The sequence below is a fragment of the Aythya fuligula genome, chromosome 2, assembly GCF_009819795.1.
Source record: "Aythya fuligula isolate bAytFul2 chromosome 2, bAytFul2.pri, whole genome shotgun sequence".
Lineage (NCBI taxonomy): Eukaryota > Metazoa > Chordata > Aves > Anseriformes > Anatidae > Aythya > Aythya fuligula.
This window is the reverse complement of record NC_045560.1, coordinates 1,339,583-1,359,349: the sequence shown is the minus strand read 5'-3', so window position 1 is coordinate 1,359,349 and position 19,767 is coordinate 1,339,583. Positions and strand designations below refer to the sequence as shown.

Genomic DNA, 19,767 nt, shown 5'->3' with positions numbered 1-19,767 from the left:
CTTAATAAGGTGGTAAGTGGGTGATTTTCGCCCTAACCGTGCTGCAGGGCTGCTGTGAAAACAACAGCACGAAGCTTGGGGCGGCTCAGTTGGTTTGGCTTCGTCTCCAGCTCGACGCCAGGGACGTGCCTGGGGCGTTTCGGGGACGGTTGTGGATTTGGGGACGCGCAGGGACAGAGCAGGGCAATTCCTCCCAGGAAATGTCCTCGTCCCCTGCATCGGTGCCTTTCTGATGGCACAAATCCTGCCGAGTCCTTCCCTGCGAAGCAAAGTGGCCGCGGTGCCAGCAGCCCCCAGCCCCGTGCTGGAAGCACGGGGGTCCAGAGGGCGGCTGCTTTTTTTGGGACCCTTCCTTGAGTCCCCGCAGGAGGTGCTGGCACTGCCTGCACCCTGCGTGCCATCCCGCTGACACGAGGGCCCTGCTTTGGGCTGCTTCCCTCACCGCTTTCGCTTCCTGGAGGTTGCAAGCAGCAAGCACAGGACGTGCAGGAAGGTACGGGAGGGAGGGCAGGGGCTGCGAGGCTCTGTGCCGGCGGGGAGGGCTCCGAGGGGGCCTGGGGACCTGGCGCAGGGCGGTGGGAAGTGGCTCTTCCCGCTGTCCCCTCCTCTCTCTTTCCCTTCTCCCCACTCCTCGCTCCCCATGCTCGGCGTGGGCACAGCCCCAGCTCGGGGGAGCCCCTGGGCACCGTGCTCAGCCCCACGTGGGGCCCCGGCTGCACGAGTGTCACCGCCCCGAGGGTCCCTGCCACCACCCGAGGGTCCCTGCCACCACCCGAGGGTCCCTGCCACCCCACTGCCTTCCCCCCCCCCACGATCCTGCGCACGCTGAGGCTGCCCCGCTGCTCTGTTTCCCCGCAGCACCTCGCAGCTCCGGCTTTTATTTTCATTTTCGGTTCCTCGCTGCTGTCCGTGCACCCAGCTGCAGCCCCCGAGCCCTTCGCACAGCGGGGGCACACAGAGGCTTCGAAACCATCCCCGCTTTTCGTGAAAATCCCTTCTGGGTGTCTGCTTTTGTCTCCGCAGTGTGGCCGTGGCCATCCATCGTGTCCACGTGCTGCCCGGGGTCGGCGGGGGCTTGGAGATGAGGCTGATCCTGGCCGGGAAGGCTGGTGGGGGGAAAAGCGCCACGGGGAACACCCTCCTCGGGAATGCGTGTCTTTGAGTCCAAGGTGTCCACCCAGCCAGTGACCGTGAGCTGTGCGAGTGCACAGGGGCACTGGGACGGCGAGGACTTCACGGTGGTTGACACGGCCGACATTTTCAACCCCAAAGGTGACAGCATTGAGGCGAGCCAAGAAATTATCCGCTGCATCAGGCTGTCCTCCCCGGGCCCACACGCGCTGCTGCTGGTGACCCAGCTGGGCCGATTCACCCAGGAGGACGAGGAGGCCGCAGAGAGACTGCAGGACATCTTTGGAGCTGATGTTTTCAGGCACACGATTGTCATATTTACCCGTGCGGAAGAGATGGGGGAGAGATCTCTGCACGACTATGTGTCCTGTACTGACAACAAAGCTCTCCGTGAGCTGATCAAGAGGTGTGGGAGCAGGTACTGCGGCTTCAACAACTGGGCAACTGGAGCCAAACGGGACCAGCAGGTCGCAGAGCTGATGGGGATGGTCCGCTGCATGGTGGGGGTGAATGGGGACTGGTACTACAGCAATGAGATGTACCTGGAGCCCATTTTAACAGAAGAGCAGGTGGAGTATCACATGGAGAGGTACAGAGCAGGCAGGGTGAAGAAGGAGCAGTCCAGCTGCAGGACAGGTGTGGTTTGTGGGCTGATTGTCCTCACCGTGGTGATTTCCCTGGGTTACTATATCACGCGGGTGCGAGGAGTGCCAGCACCACGGAACCGCTGAAGGCCTGGGGCTGGAGGCACCTTTGGACACCACTCCAGCTGCCCAGGACCGTGTCCACTGGGTGTTGGACATCTCCAGGGATGGAGACCCCAGCACCGCTCTGGGCAGCCTGTGCCAGTACTCAGACACCCGCACAGCAAAAAAAGACTTTCCTGATGTCTCAGCGGGCGTCCTTGTGCCTCCAGCGGTGCCCATGCTCTTGTGTCCTGGCTCTGGGCACCCCACCAGGCATTCACACACACAGACAGGATCCCCAAGTCCTGGTGCAATGGAACCAACTCTCCCTTGGAAATGAAGAGGAATTGTCTATTTTTATTGAGCTTCCCTTTATCAGGTATCATGTACGTAGCACAGGACAAAAATTGTGGTTAACTTCTAACCCAGGCTCCCTTTGATCAGGGACAGAATGCTCCTTCTGGGAGAAACGAAGGAAAGTTGCCAATAGCAAGTAGCCTGAGGTTGTGCTTAGGTGACATGTGGCCATCGATGGATAAAAGGGGTTAGGGTGCTTCATCGGGGAACACCACCAAGGGCCCCCACAGAAAGGAAGGCATGCACAGGAAGGCCTGAAAAGGAGCCAGTAAGAATGATGCCACATGAGCACAAAACTCAGGTAGATTAGAATGAATTTGTATTAGATCGCTGAATAGTCATGAATTTAATGTCTCCATGGAGCCAGGAAGTCGACATCGGCTGTGCTTGATCTGTGGAAACTGCACTGAGCTCTGAGGCCTGAATAAAAGCAATATCTCTCCTGAGTGGGTGGAAATCGGCTTCTTGCACACCGGGTAAAGGAGCCACTTTTTCGGACAACAGCAGCACCTCGTTGTCCTTGGCTGAGCAATCGACAGGGTGCCCACGTCCACCTGCACATGGAGTGCTCTGAGGCATTACTGGTGTCAAAAAAGGCCAGGAATGTCAACAATTGGTCTCTCACGGAAGACCTGTTGGCTTTTTTGTAGCCCTGGGTTACCGAGCTGGGTAATGGTATAGATATGTGGGAAACAAAGCTGTGTTTTTGCAACAGAAGGTGGTTTTGCAGCGGAAAATTCCACTAACCTTGCGTATTCAAAAGTGATTGTGCAGGCATGGCAGTGGGGAGTACGTTAAGCAGATAAAGGGAAGGTCCCACTGTCCCAGAATAAGGAGGATAGCTCAGAAAAACAGGATGAGCAGCATGAAAGCAGTAAAAACAAAAATCACAAGCCCTCTAGTCACAAAAGAAGAATGGGAGAAAAAAAAAAAAAGAGAGAGAAATTAATGGTTGGTCAAATTAAATTGTACCTATATGGTATAGAAGTGTGTAGGTATATAAGGTATAGGTCTATAAGGTATAAGTATAGTATATAAGGTATAAGTATAGGTATATAAGGTATAGCTAGTGAGGAAATGAGAGAAATCAGGTGTCAGGTAATAGGGGATATAGGGTTATGATAAACTTTTACTGTGCGCTCCTGCTTGCATTGCAATTGTGAATAAAATAGCTTCACAAAAGACCCTGTATGGAAAAAAAATAAATAAATAAATTAGTGAGATTTTCTCACACAATGGCCAGGCAGAAGGAAGATCTGAGCAGAGACAGAGAAATTTCAGCTTGGAGCATGTCTCTGGTTTGGGGACAACCCTATCCCAGGTCCGAAGCAAACCCAAAGCTTGGAAAAAGAGCTCCAAGGAGCCTAAATTAGTGCCCTGACATCTTTGGAATGATCAGGGAGATGTGGTGGGACAAATCCCATGGCTGGTGTGCTGTGATGAGGCTGGGGAGATGAGGAGGGGAGGTTGCCCTTCATGTGAGAGAGCAGCTGGAGTGCATGGGGGAAGATGAGGAGCTCACTGAGACCTTAAGATTAAGATTTAATCAGACCACTGATTAAAAGCAGAACGGGAAAAGGTGACACTAGGGTGTGCATCTGCTACAGGAAGAGCGAGCAGATGTGGCCCTCTACTGACAGAAAGAGCAGCCTCCTGCTCACAGACCCTGCTCATGGGGGGCTTCAGCCCTGTAAGAGGGGATAGCACAGCAGGACACAATCCAGGAGGATCCTGGAGCACATCTGTGATTTTTTTTTTTTTTTATCCTTTTTTTAAATCCTTTATTTATTTATTTATTTATTATTATTATTATTATTCTCCAAGTGATAGAGCAGCCAACAAGGAAAGACGCTCTGATGGACCTCATGCTCACCAGCAACGTGGACTTGCTGGGAATGGGAAGGTCAAAGGCAGCCTTGGCTGCAGGGAGCGTGAGATGGTGGAGTTCAGGATCCTAAAGGCAGGGAGGAGGGTGAAAAGCAAACACAAAACCAACCCTGGGCTTCAGGAGAGCAGAATTTGGCCTCTTCATGGATCTGCTTGGAAGAACCCAATCCTGTGGGATAAGGCCCTGCAGAGAAAAGGGCCCAAGAAAGCTGGTTAATATTTGAGGATCGAATATTTGAGGTTTTGGTAGCGGGGTTGCAGGGGGAGGGCTCTGTGAGCAGAGCCCAGAAGGGGGACCCATGCTGGAGCAGTGTGCTCCTGAAGGATGGAGCCCATGGTACGGACCCATATCGCAGCAGCTCTTGAGGAGCTGCAGTCTGAATCACACTCAAAATGTAAATAATATGTGACATATGTGACTTTTTTTTTTTTTTTCTGGAAACACCACTAATACCTGACCAGCACTGGAATAACCAAAATGAGTCTGGGAGAAGAGTCTCGGCTGAGAAAACTGGGGGTGTTTAGTCTGGAGAAGAAGAGGCTCAGGGGAGACCTCATTGATCTATCCAACTACCTGAAAGGAAGGTGTGGGGAGCTGGGGATCAGCCTCTTCTCACAGGTAACTAGTGATAGGACTAGAGGGAAACCTAAACTAGAGGTTCAGGTGGGAAATGAGGAGACATTTCTGCTCAGAAAGAGCAGTCAGGCATCAGGACTGGTTGCCCAGGGAGGTGGTGGCATCACCGTCCCTGGGGGTGTTCAAGGAGAGGTTGGACGTGGTGCTTGGGGACATGGTGTGGCGGTGACATTGGTGGTAGGGGGTATTGGACCAGGTGAGCTTGGAGGTCTTGTAAAACCTTAATGATTCTGTGATTCTACATGACTTACTGGTTGAGCACTAAACAGAAGATGCCTTTTTTTGCACCATTTAAAACATCAGTAGTCCACGGGGTGGCCATCAATCAACTTTCTCAACAAAACACGCATCTGAAATTTGAAAATGCTTACAGGAAAGAGAAGTGGAAAGTGTGTGTGATAGTAAGGGTCTGGTTTGATTAGCAGAAGTGGAAGCCACCCTCACTGAGCATCGCTTGTACAGCAGCTTTAAAGGCTGCTCACCAGAGCTCCCAGCACACTGTGGCTGATGTAATCCTCACGCTGCTCTATAATTTGACCTTGATATCGGTCGGTTATCTCTAGAAACATATGGAAGGAAGCTCTGAAGAGAAAAGCAGGGGTGTGGGGGGGAGCGATAGTGACCACAGCTGCTGCAAGAGCAGCCAAACCCATCTTGGTACTGAAGGAAACCAGAGGATGCCTCGTTGCTGGCTAACCAAATATTCCAGACTTTAGGAGCAAGGGCTTCCTTGTTGTGGAGGATTTTTGGTGCTTTTCTTTGGCCACAAGAGCTGTGAATTTGGCTCTGCACACCATCAGAGTAATACAAAGGTTTTCTGGTGTGGCAGTTGCTGGCAACAGCAGGGATGGAGCCTTGGTGTGACAGCAGCACCCTGAGGAAATACAGGGAAAAAGAGGGCAGTGCTGGACCTGCAGCCGCTGTCACATCCCTGACCAGTGCCAGCCCACTGGGTGTGCCCGGCATCGTGATGGCAGAAATTCACCTTTGTGTTGTGAGTCAGAGGTAATTGCTGCACTCCGGTGAGCCTAATTGGTCAAGTGATTTGTTGCACTCTGCTCGATGGAAATTCCGTGCCATTTCCAAACACTTCAAATGGGTACATTCTGCACTAAATCCCCCCAAAGCCTGAGAGGAGGTGGTCAGAGTGCATTGGACCCCCACTCACCGCCCTTCCTGGGTGCCTGGGCGCCCTCGGGCCATCGGCAGGTGTGAGAAACTAGGTTGTTTTTGCAGTAGAAAACTAATTTTCTGTAGTCCAAGGTGGCTGTGCAGTCATAACAAGGAGCAGTGCCAAGAAGATAAGCGGGCAGTGGAAGGCCTCACTGTTCCAAAACAAGGTGGAAGCGTGAGAAAAACAGGATGAGCAGTGTGGGAACGGCGAAACAGAGATCACAGGTTCTCAAAACATAAGAAAGGTGGGAACAAAAAAAGGGAAAAAGGAGAAATTAAAGGGTTGAAGAAAAATATATTGTATATATATGGTATAGTGTGTATATATAGGTATGGGGTTGGGGTTAGGGTTAGCTTGTGAACCTGTGGTACTCAGCCAGTGAAACAGGGGGTGATCAGGTGTCAGGTAATAGGGAATAACAGTATGTTTATTAAAATATGTTTATTAAAATGTGAATGTTTATTAAAACGTGTTTATTAAAATGTGTATGGTTATTAAAACGTGCTCCTAATTGGCAGGACGCCCACCTCAGGCACCCCCCTTGGGCCTGGAGGCGAGCACCCCCCGGCTCAGCCACCCTCAGGCTCCCAGGGGAGCCCCGGGGGAGCCGGGCTGGGGCCGCCCAAGCCGCAGGGGGACCGGGGCCGAGGCCCCGCGGCGCCCCCGGGCCGTGAGGAGCGACCCCGGGCGGGCCGGGCCTGGCAGCGCCCGGTGCAGGCCGCAAGCCTGGCCTAGGCCTCATCCTCCCCCGTTGCCATGGCAACAGCGTCGCCATGACAACACCTCCCCTTTTCCTATTGGCCGTCGCCATGGCAACCCCGCTCCGCAGCGGGGTGGGCGGGGCGAGTCGCTATGGAAACGGCGCTGGGGAGGGGGCGTGGCTTCCGGGCGGGACCGGAAGCGGCCTGGGTTTCCCGTCAGGCGCCGCGCGGCGGGGCCGGTGGCGGCGGCGGCGGCAGCGGCGGGGCCCGGCCCGGGCCGGCGGGCGCCATGGAGGCCGTGCCCCGCATGCCCATGATCTGGCTGGACCTGAAGGAGGCCGGCGAGTTCGCCTTCAACGCCGCCGTTAAGAAGGTGAGGGGGACGGGAGGGGGGTGGGAAGGGGAACAGGGAGGTAATGGGGGGGTCACGGGGAAGGCCTGGGGCTGGGCTGAGGCCTGTGAGGGGAGCCCGGGCGCTGAGGGGGGTGTGGGGGGGGATGGGGGGGTGAGGGGAGGTGGGGGAGGGTGAGGGGGGGTGTGGGGTGAGTCGGCAGGTTTGTGGCCGGCCTCCCGTCCCGCCCTCTGCCGGTCCCGGCCTCTGGGCCCGGTTCCTCCTCGCGCAGGAGGCCTCAAGGGGAGCCCTGAGGAGCCGTGAAGAAGCTGCCCAGGCGCTGGCGGGGCGCCTCGTCCTCATTCCCCTTCCTGAAGGGTGTTGCTGCGTGCTGACAGGGCCGGTGTGGGGCTCCGCGGTGCCTCTGAGCAAGGAGCCGCAGAGGCAGGGTCGGTGCTGAGCCCTTCCCAGGCAGGGCACGGTGCTGGGGGCCTGCCCCTGGGCTGGAAGATGCAGGGGGCAGAGCTGGGATCACCTCCCCTGAGCTTTCCATCCCCACCTGGCTGTGGGGGTGCGTTTCTGAAGCCTTCCTGATGTTTGCTGCCATGCAGGCCAGCTCCCACCCCTCTGTGAGCCCCCCAGCAGAGGCAGCTCCTCACCCACAGCGGGCAGGGTCTCCTGGCAGGCACACCTCCTCCTGCCCTTGGGTTTTTTGGGGGGCCACAGCCACAGAGGAGCTGTGCGGTGACACCGGGCGTGGCACGGGGTGACACCGGGAGCCGCCCCGTGGCTGAGTCAGGCCCCGCAGCCGGCTCAGCACCGTCCTGCCAGCCCCAAACACCTCCCCCGGGGATTTATTCCACGCCTGTACGTGGAGGGAAGTTTAAATCTCTGTAAATCTGCCTTCCCCTGGCGTTTATGAACACCTCTGCGCTCTGTCACACCCCCTCACCTGTTTTTTTTCCCCCTCCCCTTCCAAGTTTGTCCTGAAGAACTACGGGGAGAACCCCGAGAACTACAACGAGGAGCTGCGCAAGCTGGAGGTGCTGCGGCAGGTGAGCCCCCTGCCCCCCTCCCGGGGTGGGCTCGGCCCCAAATCACCCCCATTTGCCCACGGGAGCTGGGTGACAGCTCGCTCCCTGCACGGCCCCGATGTTTTCTGCCTCATGCTCCTCCCTCCCTCTTTCTCTCTCCCCTCTAGAACGCCGTCAACGTCCCCAGGGACTTCGAGGGCTGCAGCACGCTGAGGAAATACTTCGGGCAGCTCCACTACCTGCAGAGCCGGATCCCGATGGGTGCTGAGCAGGAGGCCGCGGTCCCCATCGCCTGGTGAGGGCCTTGGGGGGCTCCTCCTGCCCTCCTGGGGTGCAGTTTTCCCTGACGTTTGGGGCTCAAGTCCTATAATTCCAAACTTTTGGTTGTTACGGCGCTTTTTGGCCGGCTTCCCCTGCTGCTGGGGTGGCCTGGGGACATCCTAAAATGCCACCATGCCCCCGGGGTGGCTCTGGGGGGGCTGAGGAAGGGCCAGGAAGGTGAGCAGGGGGTAAGCAGCCCCCTCCTCTCTCCTTGCAGGACCGAAATCTTCTCGGGCAAGACGGTGACCCACGAGGACATCAAGTACGAGCAGGCCTGCATCCTCTACAACCTGGGTGAGGGTCAGAAACGCGGCTGTTCCCCCTGGGGGGGCCTTAAATACTCGGTGCTGGGGGGTTTGCTGCCAGTTTGGGGCTTCCCTTTGCTGAATGTCTCTGCCTGGAGCCAGCTGCCCGCAGATTTGGTGCGAAACTCCTGGTTTTTGGGGTTTTGAGCCTGTTGTGGGTGCTCCACTGAGCCCTGCTCCTCTCCCCGCAGGTGCGCTGCACTCCATGCTGGGCGCCATGGACAAGAGGGTGTCGGAGGAGGTAAGAGCCCCCGAGCAGCCCCTAGAAATCCCTAAAAAGGGTTTTTATTTCCCCCTGGGAGCCAGCAGCCACGTGCTGACAGCCCTCAGGACTCGGCTGTAGCATCAATGCACGCCCCTGAGAGCTTTTTGGGTTCAAAACTCAGCTTTTGGCCTCTGGGAGCTGCTTTTTGGGGTCTTGGGGGGCCCGTGAGCAGTGCAGGGAGCGTTTTTAGCCCCGCTGAGCTGGATTTTATCCCCCTGCCCTCTGCTGTGTCGCTGCTCTGAGGCCAAATGTGCCCTCGGGCTCCTCCCAGCCACTCTCTGGCGTGGTTTGTGCACACCTAACACGTTCTTTTGTCTTCCCAGGGCATGAAGGTTTCGTGCACCCACTTCCAGTGCGCTGCCGGGGCCTTCACCTACCTTCGGGATCACTTCCCCCACTCCTACAGCGTGGACATGAGCCACCAGATCCTCAACCTCAACATCAACCTCATGCTGGTAGGAAAGGGGCCAGCGGGCTCCTGGCTGCCCCCGGGGCGGCTCCTGCTGATTTTGAGGTGGGCTCGGGAGGCAGCAGGGCTCCGTGCCACGCTTTTGGGGCATCCTATGGGGTTTTCAAGTCAAAGGGGCTGTAACTGGCGGGTCCTGGTGCTGGCTACAGGAGGGATTTTGGGGATTTCAGAGGAATCTGAGCGTGGGGACAGCCAGTGTTGCCTCCACAGGGCCAGGCGCAGGAGTGTCTGCTGGAGAAATCCATGCTGGACAACAGGAAAAGCTTCCTCGTGGCCCGGATCAGCGCCCAGGTGAGTTTTTGGGGGATCTTTTCCGTGCTCAACTCCTGTCACAGCTGCCAGGTGACACCTGGGGACGGGCTGTCCGGGCCCTGTGGCATCGCAGCAAGCCCTGAGCAGCCCCCAGCTCCTCCAAGGCAGGCGTAAGGGTGGCAGATTTCCTTAGAACACCGTTTTTAACCCATTTTTAACCCGTTTTTAACCCAAACTGACCAGCAGGGCACCCGCCAGCTGGACAAACCGAACCCGGTGCCACCAAACCTGCCCCAACCCAGCTCTTCCAGGGGCTGCTCTCGGTTCAAACGGGAGCCTGGCTCTTTGGGGCACCCCAAAACCCCCCCCTTGCACCCCACAGGTGGTGGATTACTACAAGGAGGCCTGCAGGGCCTTGGAGAACTCGGAAACAGCCTCGCTGCTGGGCAAAATCCAGAAAGATTGGAAGAAACTGGTCCAGATGAAGATTTACTACTTCGCCGCCGTGGCCCACGTAAGTTTTTGGGGCTGGGGGGTGGCACCCCTCGCTCTCAGCCCCCCTCACGGCCAACAAACGGGATCTGGGGGGGCTCAGGGGGGCTGAATTTCTTGGCTGAGTGATTTCCCTTCCACGAGGAGCTCTGACGCTTCTTTTTTTTTTTGCAGCTGCACATGGGGAAACAAGCCGAGGAGCAGCAGAAGTTCGGGGAAAGGGTAAGCAGAGCTGTGGCAGCCTGGGTCGAGGTCCTGTTGAGCCCCGGAGGAGATTTTCACCCCCCCTGGGGTTTCCACAGCCCCGAGGGAAGCAGGAAAGGGGCACCAGGAAAGCCCCTGAAGGAAGCTGCAGCCCTCGGGGGGGGTGCTGGTGCTCCGTGCAGGGCAGAGGCACTGAATTTCTGTGCCATCTCCAGCACCTCTCCCAAACCTGGGAGTAATTCTTCTTCTCCCCACAGGTCATTTACTTCCAGAGTGCCCTGGATAAACTCAACGAGGCTATAAAACTGGCAAAGGTGCGTTCCTTCTCCCTCTGGCAGCAGGAATTGTTGTTTTTTGTTTGTTTTTTTTTCTTTTAACTCCTCCTGAAAATGTGGGACAGGGGATCTGGGGCTGCCTGAGGGGCTGGATTCTGCCTGGGTTTCTTGCCCGGCAGCTCCTGGGTGTGGAGCTGAGGGTTTTGGTCCTGTTTTGGGGCCCGAGGAGGGGCTGCTGCTGTGTGTGGGGCGTGCTCGGGGTATGGGGGCAGCAGCAATCCCCCTCCCTCGCCTCCACTCACTCCTGTTTCTGTAGGGCCAGCCCGAAACCGTCCAGGAAGCCCTGAGGTTCACCATGGACGTGATCGGTGGCAAGTGAGTGTGCAAAAATCCCCCGGACACAACTGGGGAGGGGGGCAGAAACCCCCAGGGAGCGGTTTCATTTGGGGTCTGGGGCTTTTGGGGCCTTTTTGCCTGCTTCCCGTCACCCTGAGGTCTCGTTTTTAGGTACAATTCGGCCAAAAAAGACAACGACTTCATCTACCACGAAGCCGTGCCCGCCTTGGACACCCTGCAGTCGGTGAAAGGTGAGGCTGAGAGCTGCTGATGGCGGGGTGCACGCTCAGGGAACCCCAAGCAGTGGGGTTTGGCAACGGCCTGCTCCCCTGGGAGCTTTTGGGGTGAAGGTGCTGAGCAGGAGGAGGGCTTTTGGGACCCGAGGAGCGTCCCCGTGGAGATTTGGGGTCAGCAGGTGTTTGTTTTGGGACCGCAGGTGCCCCGCTGGTGAAAGCTCTCCCCGTCAACCCCACGGACCCCGCTGTCACCGGCCCCGATATCTTCGCCAAGCTGGTTCCCATGGCTGCCCACGAGGCCTCCTCGCTCTACAGGTGGGTCCCGGGCAGGGAACAACCCCAAAAGAGGGCAGAGGAAGGAACCCGTGCCTCAGCCCAGCTTCCAGGCCTCTTAACGGGGTCCAGAGGGGGCCACACCAGCTGCAGGGCTTTCCTTGGGGCACCTAAACCTTCCCAAAATGTCCCCGGGCTGATTCCTGCAGGGTCCTGGTGCTTTCCCATATCCCATCCCGACCCTAAAAGGATTTTTTTTTCTTGCAGCGAGGAGAAGGCCAAGCTGCTGAGGGACGTGATGGCCAAGATCGAAGCCAAGAACGAAGTCCTGGAGTACGTGTGAGCCCCACCCAGCCTCTCCCCTCCCCTCTCAGCACCCTGCTGCGAGCTCCCAGTTTGCCCAGTTCCGAGCAGGCCCCGATAACTGGTCCTCAGAGCCCCTGCTTTGGGGCGGGGAGGTTGGGGAACCCCAGAAGGCTGACGGGGGAGCTTCTGCCGCCTCTCAGGGCTTTGTTCCTGCCCGCAGCCAGTTCATGGACTCGATGCAGCTGGACCCCGAGACCGTGGACAACCTGGAGATGTACAGCCACATCCCCCCCGTCCTGATGGAGAAGTGCGCCGCCCTCAGCGTGCGCCCCGACACCGTCAAAAACCTCGTCCAGTCCATGCAGGGTAAGGGCCCGGGGGGGGATACGGGACACGGAGCCGTGCCCTGCTTGCGTTTCGGTGTCGGAAACGGCTTCCCCACTCACAAATTCAGCACTTTTTATAATTTTTTTCCCCAAATCACACTTCCTGGTGGCTGCTCACGGCACGTGGTGCTTCCTCGCGGGCTGTTCTTCAGGGCTGGAGCGGATGAGGGCCGGGAGGGTTTGTGGTGGGGATCAGGGAACTTTTTCAGCTCTTCCCATCCTCTGTCTCTCCCTCCCAGTCCTCTCCGGGGTTTTCACCGACGTGGAGGCCTCCCTGAAGGAGATCCGAGACCTCCTGGAGGAAGACGAAGCCCAGGAACGGAAACTCCAGGAGCTGCTGGGGAAGGGCCCGGCCCCGCCGGGTTCCCCTCCGCCTCCTTCATCCTCCGGGCTGGCCGAGGTGAGCAAGGAGTGCTCCAAGTACCTGGAGGTGCACGAGAAGGCCAGCTTCACCAACACCGAGCTGCACAAAGCCATGAACCTGCACATCGGCAACCTCCGCCTGCTCAGCGGGCCCCTGGAGCAGGTCCGGGCGGCGCTGCCCTCGCCCTCGTTGACCGAAGGTGAGTTGGGAGCCCGCCTGGCCTCGCTGCGCCCCTCTGGTATCGTTTTCGTGCCCCGAGGTGGGGAGGGGCACGGCTTCTGCACCCCCCCGGTGCTTTTTTTGGGTTCTTTTCAACATCAGCCACGCTCTCGGGGCATCAGCCTGCTGCGTGGGGCGGTGCGAGGCGGGCTGTGGGGGCTTTTCTCCCCCAAAAATGCCCAAATCGCCATCCTGGCACCTTGAGATCACGGCGTGGGGATAAAATAAGTCCAGCAGAGGCTCAAACATCCAACCTGGGTGTGCCAGGACAGGCTGCAGGCTGTCCCCAAGCCCTCGCTTCCCACCCCACGAGCAGTTTGAGGGTTTTGGGGACGCCGCGCCCTCTGAATGTTCCCAATTCCCCCCCCCCAGACGACAAGCAGGTGCTGCAGAACCTGAAGCGGATCCTGGTGAAGGTGCAGGAGATGCGGGACCAGCGCCTGTCCCTGGAGCAGCAGCTGCGGGAGATGATCCAGAAGGACGACATCACCACCTCCCTCGTCACCGCCGACCGCTCCGAGATGAAGGTGGGCTCCTCCTGCCACCTCCCCGGGGCTCTGTGGGGGGGGGGGGGGTTTCCCCGCAGCCCCTCAACTCCCCCCCCCCTTTCTCCTTTCTCCCCGGCAGAAACTCTTCGAGGAGCAGCTGAAGAAATACGACCAGATCAAGGTGTACCTGGAGCAGAACCTGGCGGCCCAGGAGAACGTCCTCAAGGCGCTGACGGACGCCAACGTCAAATACGCGGCCGTGCGCAAGGCCCTGGCCGAGGTGGAGCACAAGTGAGCGCAGGGGGAGCAGCTTGTGGGGTTTTGGGGGGCTCTGTGGGGTCGGGAAACACAACACAAAGGGTAATTAACGCACGGGCTTGCTGCTAATTGCACGCCAGCCCTGGTGCTCAGCCCTCTGTCCCACCTCCCCAGGTGGAACACCACCGTCCAGACTTTGGTGGCTTCCTACGAAGCCTACGAGGACCTGATGAAGAAATCCCAAGAGGGGAAGGATTTTTACACCGACCTGGAGGGGAAAGCTGCCAAGCTGCTGGAGAAAGCCCGGGCGGCCTGCCAGGCTGCCGAAGCCAACCGCCAGCAGATCCTGGAGAAGTAAGTGCCCCCCCCCCAGCTTCTGCAAATTTAGGGGGGGGGGGATTTAGGGCTTCGTGCCCCGCTGTGGGGTCGCTGGGACACCCCAGCGAGGTGGGAAACACCTCTGGGTGCCGCTTATGGGATCGGGGTTGGCTGTAGGGTGGCTGAGGGCTTGTAGGGCTGGAGGAGGGGGGATTTTTTAGGGCTGGCAGCCCCTCCCTGACTCCTCCTACCCCCTCCCACTTCAGGGAGCTGAAGAAGCAGCCGCCCCCCCGCCCCACGGCCCCCAAACCTGCCTTGCAGAAGAAACCTCCGGAGCTGGACGGGGGCGGCCCCGAAGCCGCCGAGGCCGCTCCGCTCGGCTCCCTGGGCTTGGCCGATCTCCCCGAGGAGCTTCGCAGCCTCCCCCCCGACGTGCTGGCCGCCCACCTGGCCCGTTTGCCCCCTTCCACCCTGGCCGCTCTCACCCTCGACCCCTCTTTAGCAGCCGGGCTGCGCCCCCCGGCCCCCCCCGAGGTTTTTTTACCCCCGGCCAGGCTGGCCAGCGCCCCCCTGCAACCCTACAACCCCGCCCGCTTCCCTGCCCTCCCCGGCCACTACCCCGTGCCCGCTTCTGCCCCCGCTGCCTTCCCGGTGCAGCTCCTGCAGCCCTCTGCCCCCCAAGCCGCCGTCCCCCCCCCCAGCTCAGCCCCTTCCTCTGCCCCCCAACTCTTCCCGGCCGCCCCCTTGCTCCGGGGCCCGCCCCAGCCCGCTTATGGGGTGCCCCACGTGCTGCCCCCTCGTTCTTCCCCCCAGCACGGCCCCGCTGTTTCCTACGGGGTCAACCAAGCCGGGCTGCCTGCAGCCGCCCCCCCCAGACCCCCAGCTATGGGGCCGGCCCCCGGGGGTGCTCAGCCCCCACCCATGGGTGCCCCCGAGCAGGGCCCGGCCCCCCGCCCGGCCACCACCACCGTGGACAGCGTCCAGGCCCCCATCTCCAGCTGCACGGCCCCCCCCCGCCTCCCAAATCAGGGGCCTACCGTGCCCCCCGCCGGCTTCCTGCCCCCCCAGCGCCCCGCTGCCCCCCCTGCCTCCTTCCCCTACGCCCCGGGGGGGCTGCAGCAGCCTTTTGGGCACCCCTTCCCCCCCGGGCAGCACCCCCACCCCACTTTCACCCCCCCAGCACAGCTGCAGCCCCCCATGGAGCTGCCAGCTCGCCCCCAAAGCCTGGGGGGCCCCCAACAGTTCCCCCCTCAAGCCCCTTTCCTCCCCCCAGCCCGCCCCCAGCTCCCCCTCCCCTTCCAACCCCCTGCCCGCCCCCCGCTGCCCCCCCAATTTGCCCAGCAGCCCTATTCCGGCCCCGTGGGGCAGCTGCAGCCCCCCCCAGCCCCTCCCCAGCCCCCGCTGTGCCCCCAGCTCTACCCCCTGCCCGGCCAGGACAAGCTGCCCCCCCACGGCCTCCCCCCCCCCACGGGGACCCTCCCCTTCCCCGGACCCCTCCCCAGACCCCCCGGGCCCAGCGTGCCCCCAACCCAACCCCTCCACCCCGCCCTGGGGGGGCTGCAACCCGGGCCCCCCCCCAGCTCCCCGGCCCTCCCTTTTTGCCCCAGCCCTGCCCCCATGGGGCCCCCCCCGCCTTCCCCCGCCCCCCAATCCGCCCCCCCCCACGCCGCCCCTTCTCCCAGCCCCGTCCTGAGCCAGCTGCAAGGCCCCGCGGCGGTTCAGGGCCCCCTGATCCCATCCCCGGCCCCCTCCCCGCAGCCCCCTCTGCCCCTACAGCCCCCCCAGCGCCCCCCACCCTCGCTGCCCCCTGGCGAGCCCCAATTCCAGCGGCAGAGCTCCTCCACCGACGACCTGCTGTCCTCCAGCCCCGAGAGCCAGCACGGGGGCTCCAAGGCGGCCGTGGGCCAACCCCTGCTGCAGCCCACCAAGGCGGACGCCAAAGAGGGCCAAAAACCCAAAGCCGTGCAGCTGATCGAGAAGGACCCCTACGAGAAACCCGAGCGGGTCCTGCGCCTCCTGGCTGAGCTCCAGCGTTTCCGAGGGCTCCTGGAGGGTTTGGAGCACCCGGCGAGCACCGCTGGTGGCGGTGGCGGTGGCGGTGGTGGTGGCACCCAACTGGACGCGGTGTGGAAGGAGCTGCAGGACGCCCAGGAACGCGACGCCCGGCAGCTCTCCATCGCCATCGCCCGCTGCTACTCCATGAAGAACCGGCACCAGGACATCATGCCCTACGACAGGAACCGCGTGGTGCTGCGCTCGGGGAAAGACGACTACATCAACGCCAGCCGGGTGGAGGACCTCTCGCCCTACTGCCCCACCGTCATCGCCACCCAGGCCCCGCTGCTGGGCACCGCCGCCGACTTCTGGCTGATGATCTACGAGCAGAAGGTCTCCGTCGTCGTCATGCTGGTGTCGGAGCAGGAGCTGGAGAAGGTAAAACCCCGAGCGTGGTCCCAAATCCCAGCTCCTGGGCTTCATCACCGCTCTTGGTCCCCACAATGGGGTGCTGCGAGCCTTTAAGGGGTGCCGTGAGCCACCCCATTCCTTCCCCCTGCCCCTATATCCCTCCCCCTGACCCTACTGCCCCTATATCCCTCCCCCTGACCCTACTGCCCCTATATCCCTCCCCCTGACCCTACTGCCCCTATATCCCTCCCCCTGCCCCTATATCCCTCCCCCTGCCCCTATATCCCTCCCCCTGCCCCTATATCCCCCTCCCTGACCCTATACCCCTCCCCCTGACCCTATATCCCTCCTCCTCTCAGCAAAAGGTGCTGCGGTACTTCCCGGCGGAGCGGGGCCAGCCGGTGGTGCAGGGCCCCGTCACCCTCATCCTCACGGGGCTGAAGGCCACCCCCACCCACGTGGAGCGGATGATCACCCTGCAGTACCGCGACCAGAGCCTCAAGCGCACCGTGGTCCACCTGCAGTTCACCTCCTGGCCCGAGCTGTACGCTAACGGGGCCGAGGGGAGGGGGAGCGGGGCGTGGGGAGGGGGTTTTGGGGTTCCTAAAAGCCCCTTCAACCCCCTCCAGGGGTCTGCCCGACAGCAAGGGGAGCCTCCTGCGCTTCATCCAGGAGGTGCACGGCCACTACCTGCACCAGCGCCCGCTGCACACCCCCATCGTGGTGCACTGCAGGTGAGCGGCACCCGGCGGGGGGCTTTTTAGGGCAAAAAAGGGGGGATTCTAGGGGCTGTGGGGTGCCTGATGGGGTCGGGTCTCCCCTGGCAGCTCCGGCGTGGGCCGTACGGGCGCCTTCTGCCTGCTCTACGCGGCCATGCAGGAGGTGGAGGCGGGCAACGGCATCCCCGACCTGCCCCAGCTGGTGAAGCGCCTGCGGCAGCAGCGCAAGCACATGCTGCAGGAGAAGGTAACGGGGTGAGGGGGGAGGTATTGGGGTGCCCCTAAATGCTGGGGGGGTGCCCCTAAATCCTGGGGGTGCGCCCCTAGGTCCTGGGGGGGGTGCTCACCCCGCTCTCGTCCCCGCAGCTCCACCTCAAGTTCTGCTACGAGGCCGTCCTGCAGCACGCGGAGCAGGTCCTGCAGCGCCACGGGGTGGGCACGCCCGGCCCCAAGCCCCCCAACAGCACGTCCCCCAAGGTGGGTGCAGGGAGCTGGGGGTGTGGGGGGGCGATAAAAACCAGTGCCCACCCCCCCCCGGGGGCTCACGGGGCTCTTTCCTCGCAGCTCTACTTCCACCAGGACCCCCAGGACCTGGTGCTGGGGGGGGACCTGTCCATCAGCTCCATCCAGGCCACCATCGCCAAGCTCAGCATCAAGCCCACGGGAGCAGGGGGAGAAATTGGGGGGGGCTGGGGGCTCGAGCCCGCCCCCATGCCTGATTCTGCCCCCCCGGAGGCGCTGCCAGCGCTTCCCGATGGCGTTTTGGATGGGGTGACGGATGGCAGCACCGCCCCGATCCCTGAGCCAACCCCCCCAGCGCCCCCCGAGCCCCTACCTGAGGCCGAGAGCAGCAACCACGTGGAGGAGGAGACCCCCAAACCCCCCCCGGCTGACCCCCCGGGGCCTCCACAACCCCCGCAGCCCCCGGCCTCCGCTCCCTCCTCCTCCTCGCTGGAGCTGCTGGCCTCCCTCACCCCCGAGGCCTTCACCCTGGACGCGTCGTTGAAGGGCAAGCAGCGGATGAACAAGCAGAATTTCCTCCAGGCGCAGACGGGCGAGGGGCTGCGGGGACCCCGGCCCACCGACGACCCCCTCAGCATGCTCGACCCGCTCTGGACGCTCAACAAGAGCTGAGGGGGGGGCCTGGAACCCCCCAAAATCCTGCACTACAGCCACAGCCCCCGGCCTCCCGCCTCCCAGGGTGCTGGGTTGGCCCCTGGAGGGGTTGGGGGGCGCAGGGGGGGCCCTGCCTTTCCCCCCCCCAAGCTTTGTACAGGTGTATGGCGCCCGCCACTTTCTCTCACTCCCTTCGAACTGACTTTTTCAGCTCTTTGCTACTAAAATAAAGAGGTCGATCTGGCGCTGTGCGGGGTCTGGAAAAACGTCCCCTCCCCCTGCGTTGTCCCCATGACCCTGGGGACAGGGCCTTGGGGAGCGTTTCACCACCCGGACAACCTCGGGGGGGGGTTAGTTCCGTTTAATGGGGGTGTCTTTGTACACATTATAAAACACGATCCGGTACAAAAATGCTGCCACTGTACAGAACAAAGCGTACAGCAGGGCTAAGGCCACCCGAGGCACCGCGCCGGCGCAGAGGGGGGGACTTCAGCCCCCCTCCCTCCCCCCTGCAGCCGCCCCCTCCCACCTCTACAATCAGCAGGGGTCCACGAACGGCCAGCGGCGGCGTGGAAGCAAAACTCGTGCTCCCCTGCCAGGGCGTGGGGTGGTCGCCGGGCCGTGCCCCTCTCCCCAGCCCCGTGGGTGCCTCCGTCCCCTCCGCCGGGAGGCCCAACCTGAGAAACGCCTCCCCTGACGAGGAGGAGGAGGAGGAGGAGGAGGAGGAGGAAGGGCAGGGTGAGGAGGGGGGAGGCAGCTCCACCACGGCCTGCAGCTCCCCCGCCCTCCTGCCAGAATAAATAACTATATACAGCACATAAATAAATAGGGGCGGGGGCTGCTGGAGCACGGGGCCCGCGCTCCAAGGCACGTGGGGCTGCACGCGGGGGGCCTCCTCCTGCCCCGCTGCGCTGAGGGCTCCGTCCTGGACACGTTTGAACGCAGCAAAAACCCAGCGAGGAAGATGTGATGCTTCGCCTCCAGGCTCCAGCACCTGCCTCTCCTCCTCCTCTTCCTCCTCCTCCTCCTCCTCTTCTTCCTCAGTCCAATTTCTCCAGCACCGAGGGCACGTAGACCAGGCTGAGCTCGCTGCCGAAGTTGCAGACGATGGCGGCGTTCTCCAGCACCAGGATCTGCCGGGCGGGCTGCGACTCGTTGCTCTTCCCCAGGTAGACCGTCTGCAGCAGGTCGCCGTAGCCGATGTCCCAGAAGGAAACGCAGCCCTGGCCGCCCGTCACCAGCAGGTTGTCCGAAATCACGCCCAGGCTGGCTCCGCACCCCATCTCCTGCGAGGAAACAGAGCACCGTAAGCACACTCGGCCACCCCAAAGGGGCTCAAGCCCCGATTTCACCTCGAATCTGTTCTTTTCCGAGCGCCCCGGAGCTTTCCCCGCTACCCACCTGCTGGATGGAGTAGAGCTTGATGCCCGAGCTGCGGTCCCAGATGCTGATCACGTCGTCCAAGCCGCTGCTGATGACGCAGGAGGTGGTGCAGGTGAGCGAGGTGACGTCCCCGCGGTGGGCGTACATGTGGCTCACCTTGCTGCCCGTCAGCACGTCCCACAGGCAGATGGCACCGTCCTGGCCCCCGCTCGCCAGCACCATCGTCTGCAAGGACAGGAGCAGCTCAGGCACCTCGGGGCAGGGCGGGCAGCCCCAATCCTGACCCCACAGCGCCTTGGACCCCAAACATGCAGGGTGATCCTACAAGCAAGCACTGCCAGCGCGCTGGGCATAATCCCAGGCTGCCAAAGGAAAGCGTGGGAGGGAAAACGGAGCTGCTGGCTCAGCGTTTTCACTGCTTCTGTACGTGGGCTGGGG

At 61.3% G+C, this 19,767-nt stretch overlaps 2 protein-coding genes and 1 pseudogene across 6 annotated transcripts in view; 2 read left to right on the top strand and 1 right to left on the bottom strand.

Moving 5' to 3' along the window:
- Nucleotides 1-1,081: 1,081 nt before the first annotated feature.
- Nucleotides 1,082-1,862, top strand: LOC116486806 (annotated as a pseudogene).
- A 5,000-nt stretch (nucleotides 1,863-6,862) lies between these two features.
- On the top strand, nucleotides 6,863-18,191 carry PTPN23 (protein tyrosine phosphatase non-receptor type 23). The gene is made up of 26 exons (XM_032183279.1): nucleotides 6,863-6,946; nucleotides 7,885-7,959; nucleotides 8,106-8,233; nucleotides 8,477-8,553; nucleotides 8,756-8,805; nucleotides 9,153-9,284; nucleotides 9,509-9,589; nucleotides 9,933-10,064; nucleotides 10,217-10,264; nucleotides 10,504-10,560; nucleotides 10,838-10,896; nucleotides 11,029-11,108; nucleotides 11,294-11,408; nucleotides 11,634-11,699; nucleotides 11,893-12,038; nucleotides 12,298-12,621; nucleotides 13,014-13,168; nucleotides 13,269-13,420; nucleotides 13,562-13,741; nucleotides 13,972-14,946; nucleotides 15,313-16,138; nucleotides 16,471-16,655; nucleotides 16,741-16,845; nucleotides 16,939-17,077; nucleotides 17,197-17,307; nucleotides 17,395-18,191. Exons 1-26 carry the CDS (start codon nucleotides 6,863-6,865, stop codon nucleotides 17,962-17,964), a joined length of 5,052 nt encoding a protein of 1,683 aa, XP_032039170.1. The 3' UTR covers nucleotides 17,965-18,191.
- A 104-nt stretch (nucleotides 18,192-18,295) lies between these two features.
- The window catches only part of SCAP (SREBF chaperone), a 46,755-nt gene continuing 45,283 nt past the window's right edge, over nucleotides 18,296-19,767 (bottom strand). For all 5 annotated transcript variants that reach the window (XM_032182984.1, XM_032182983.1, XM_032182982.1 and 2 more), the window contains 2 exons: nucleotides 19,348-19,554; nucleotides 18,296-19,232 (listed from right to left, as the gene is read on the bottom strand). In XM_032182984.1, the coding sequence (XP_032038875.1) occupies nucleotides 18,987-19,232; nucleotides 19,348-19,554 (453 nt within the window). In that variant the 3' untranslated portion in view covers nucleotides 18,296-18,986. The remainder of the gene's footprint in view (nucleotides 19,233-19,347; nucleotides 19,555-19,767) is intronic.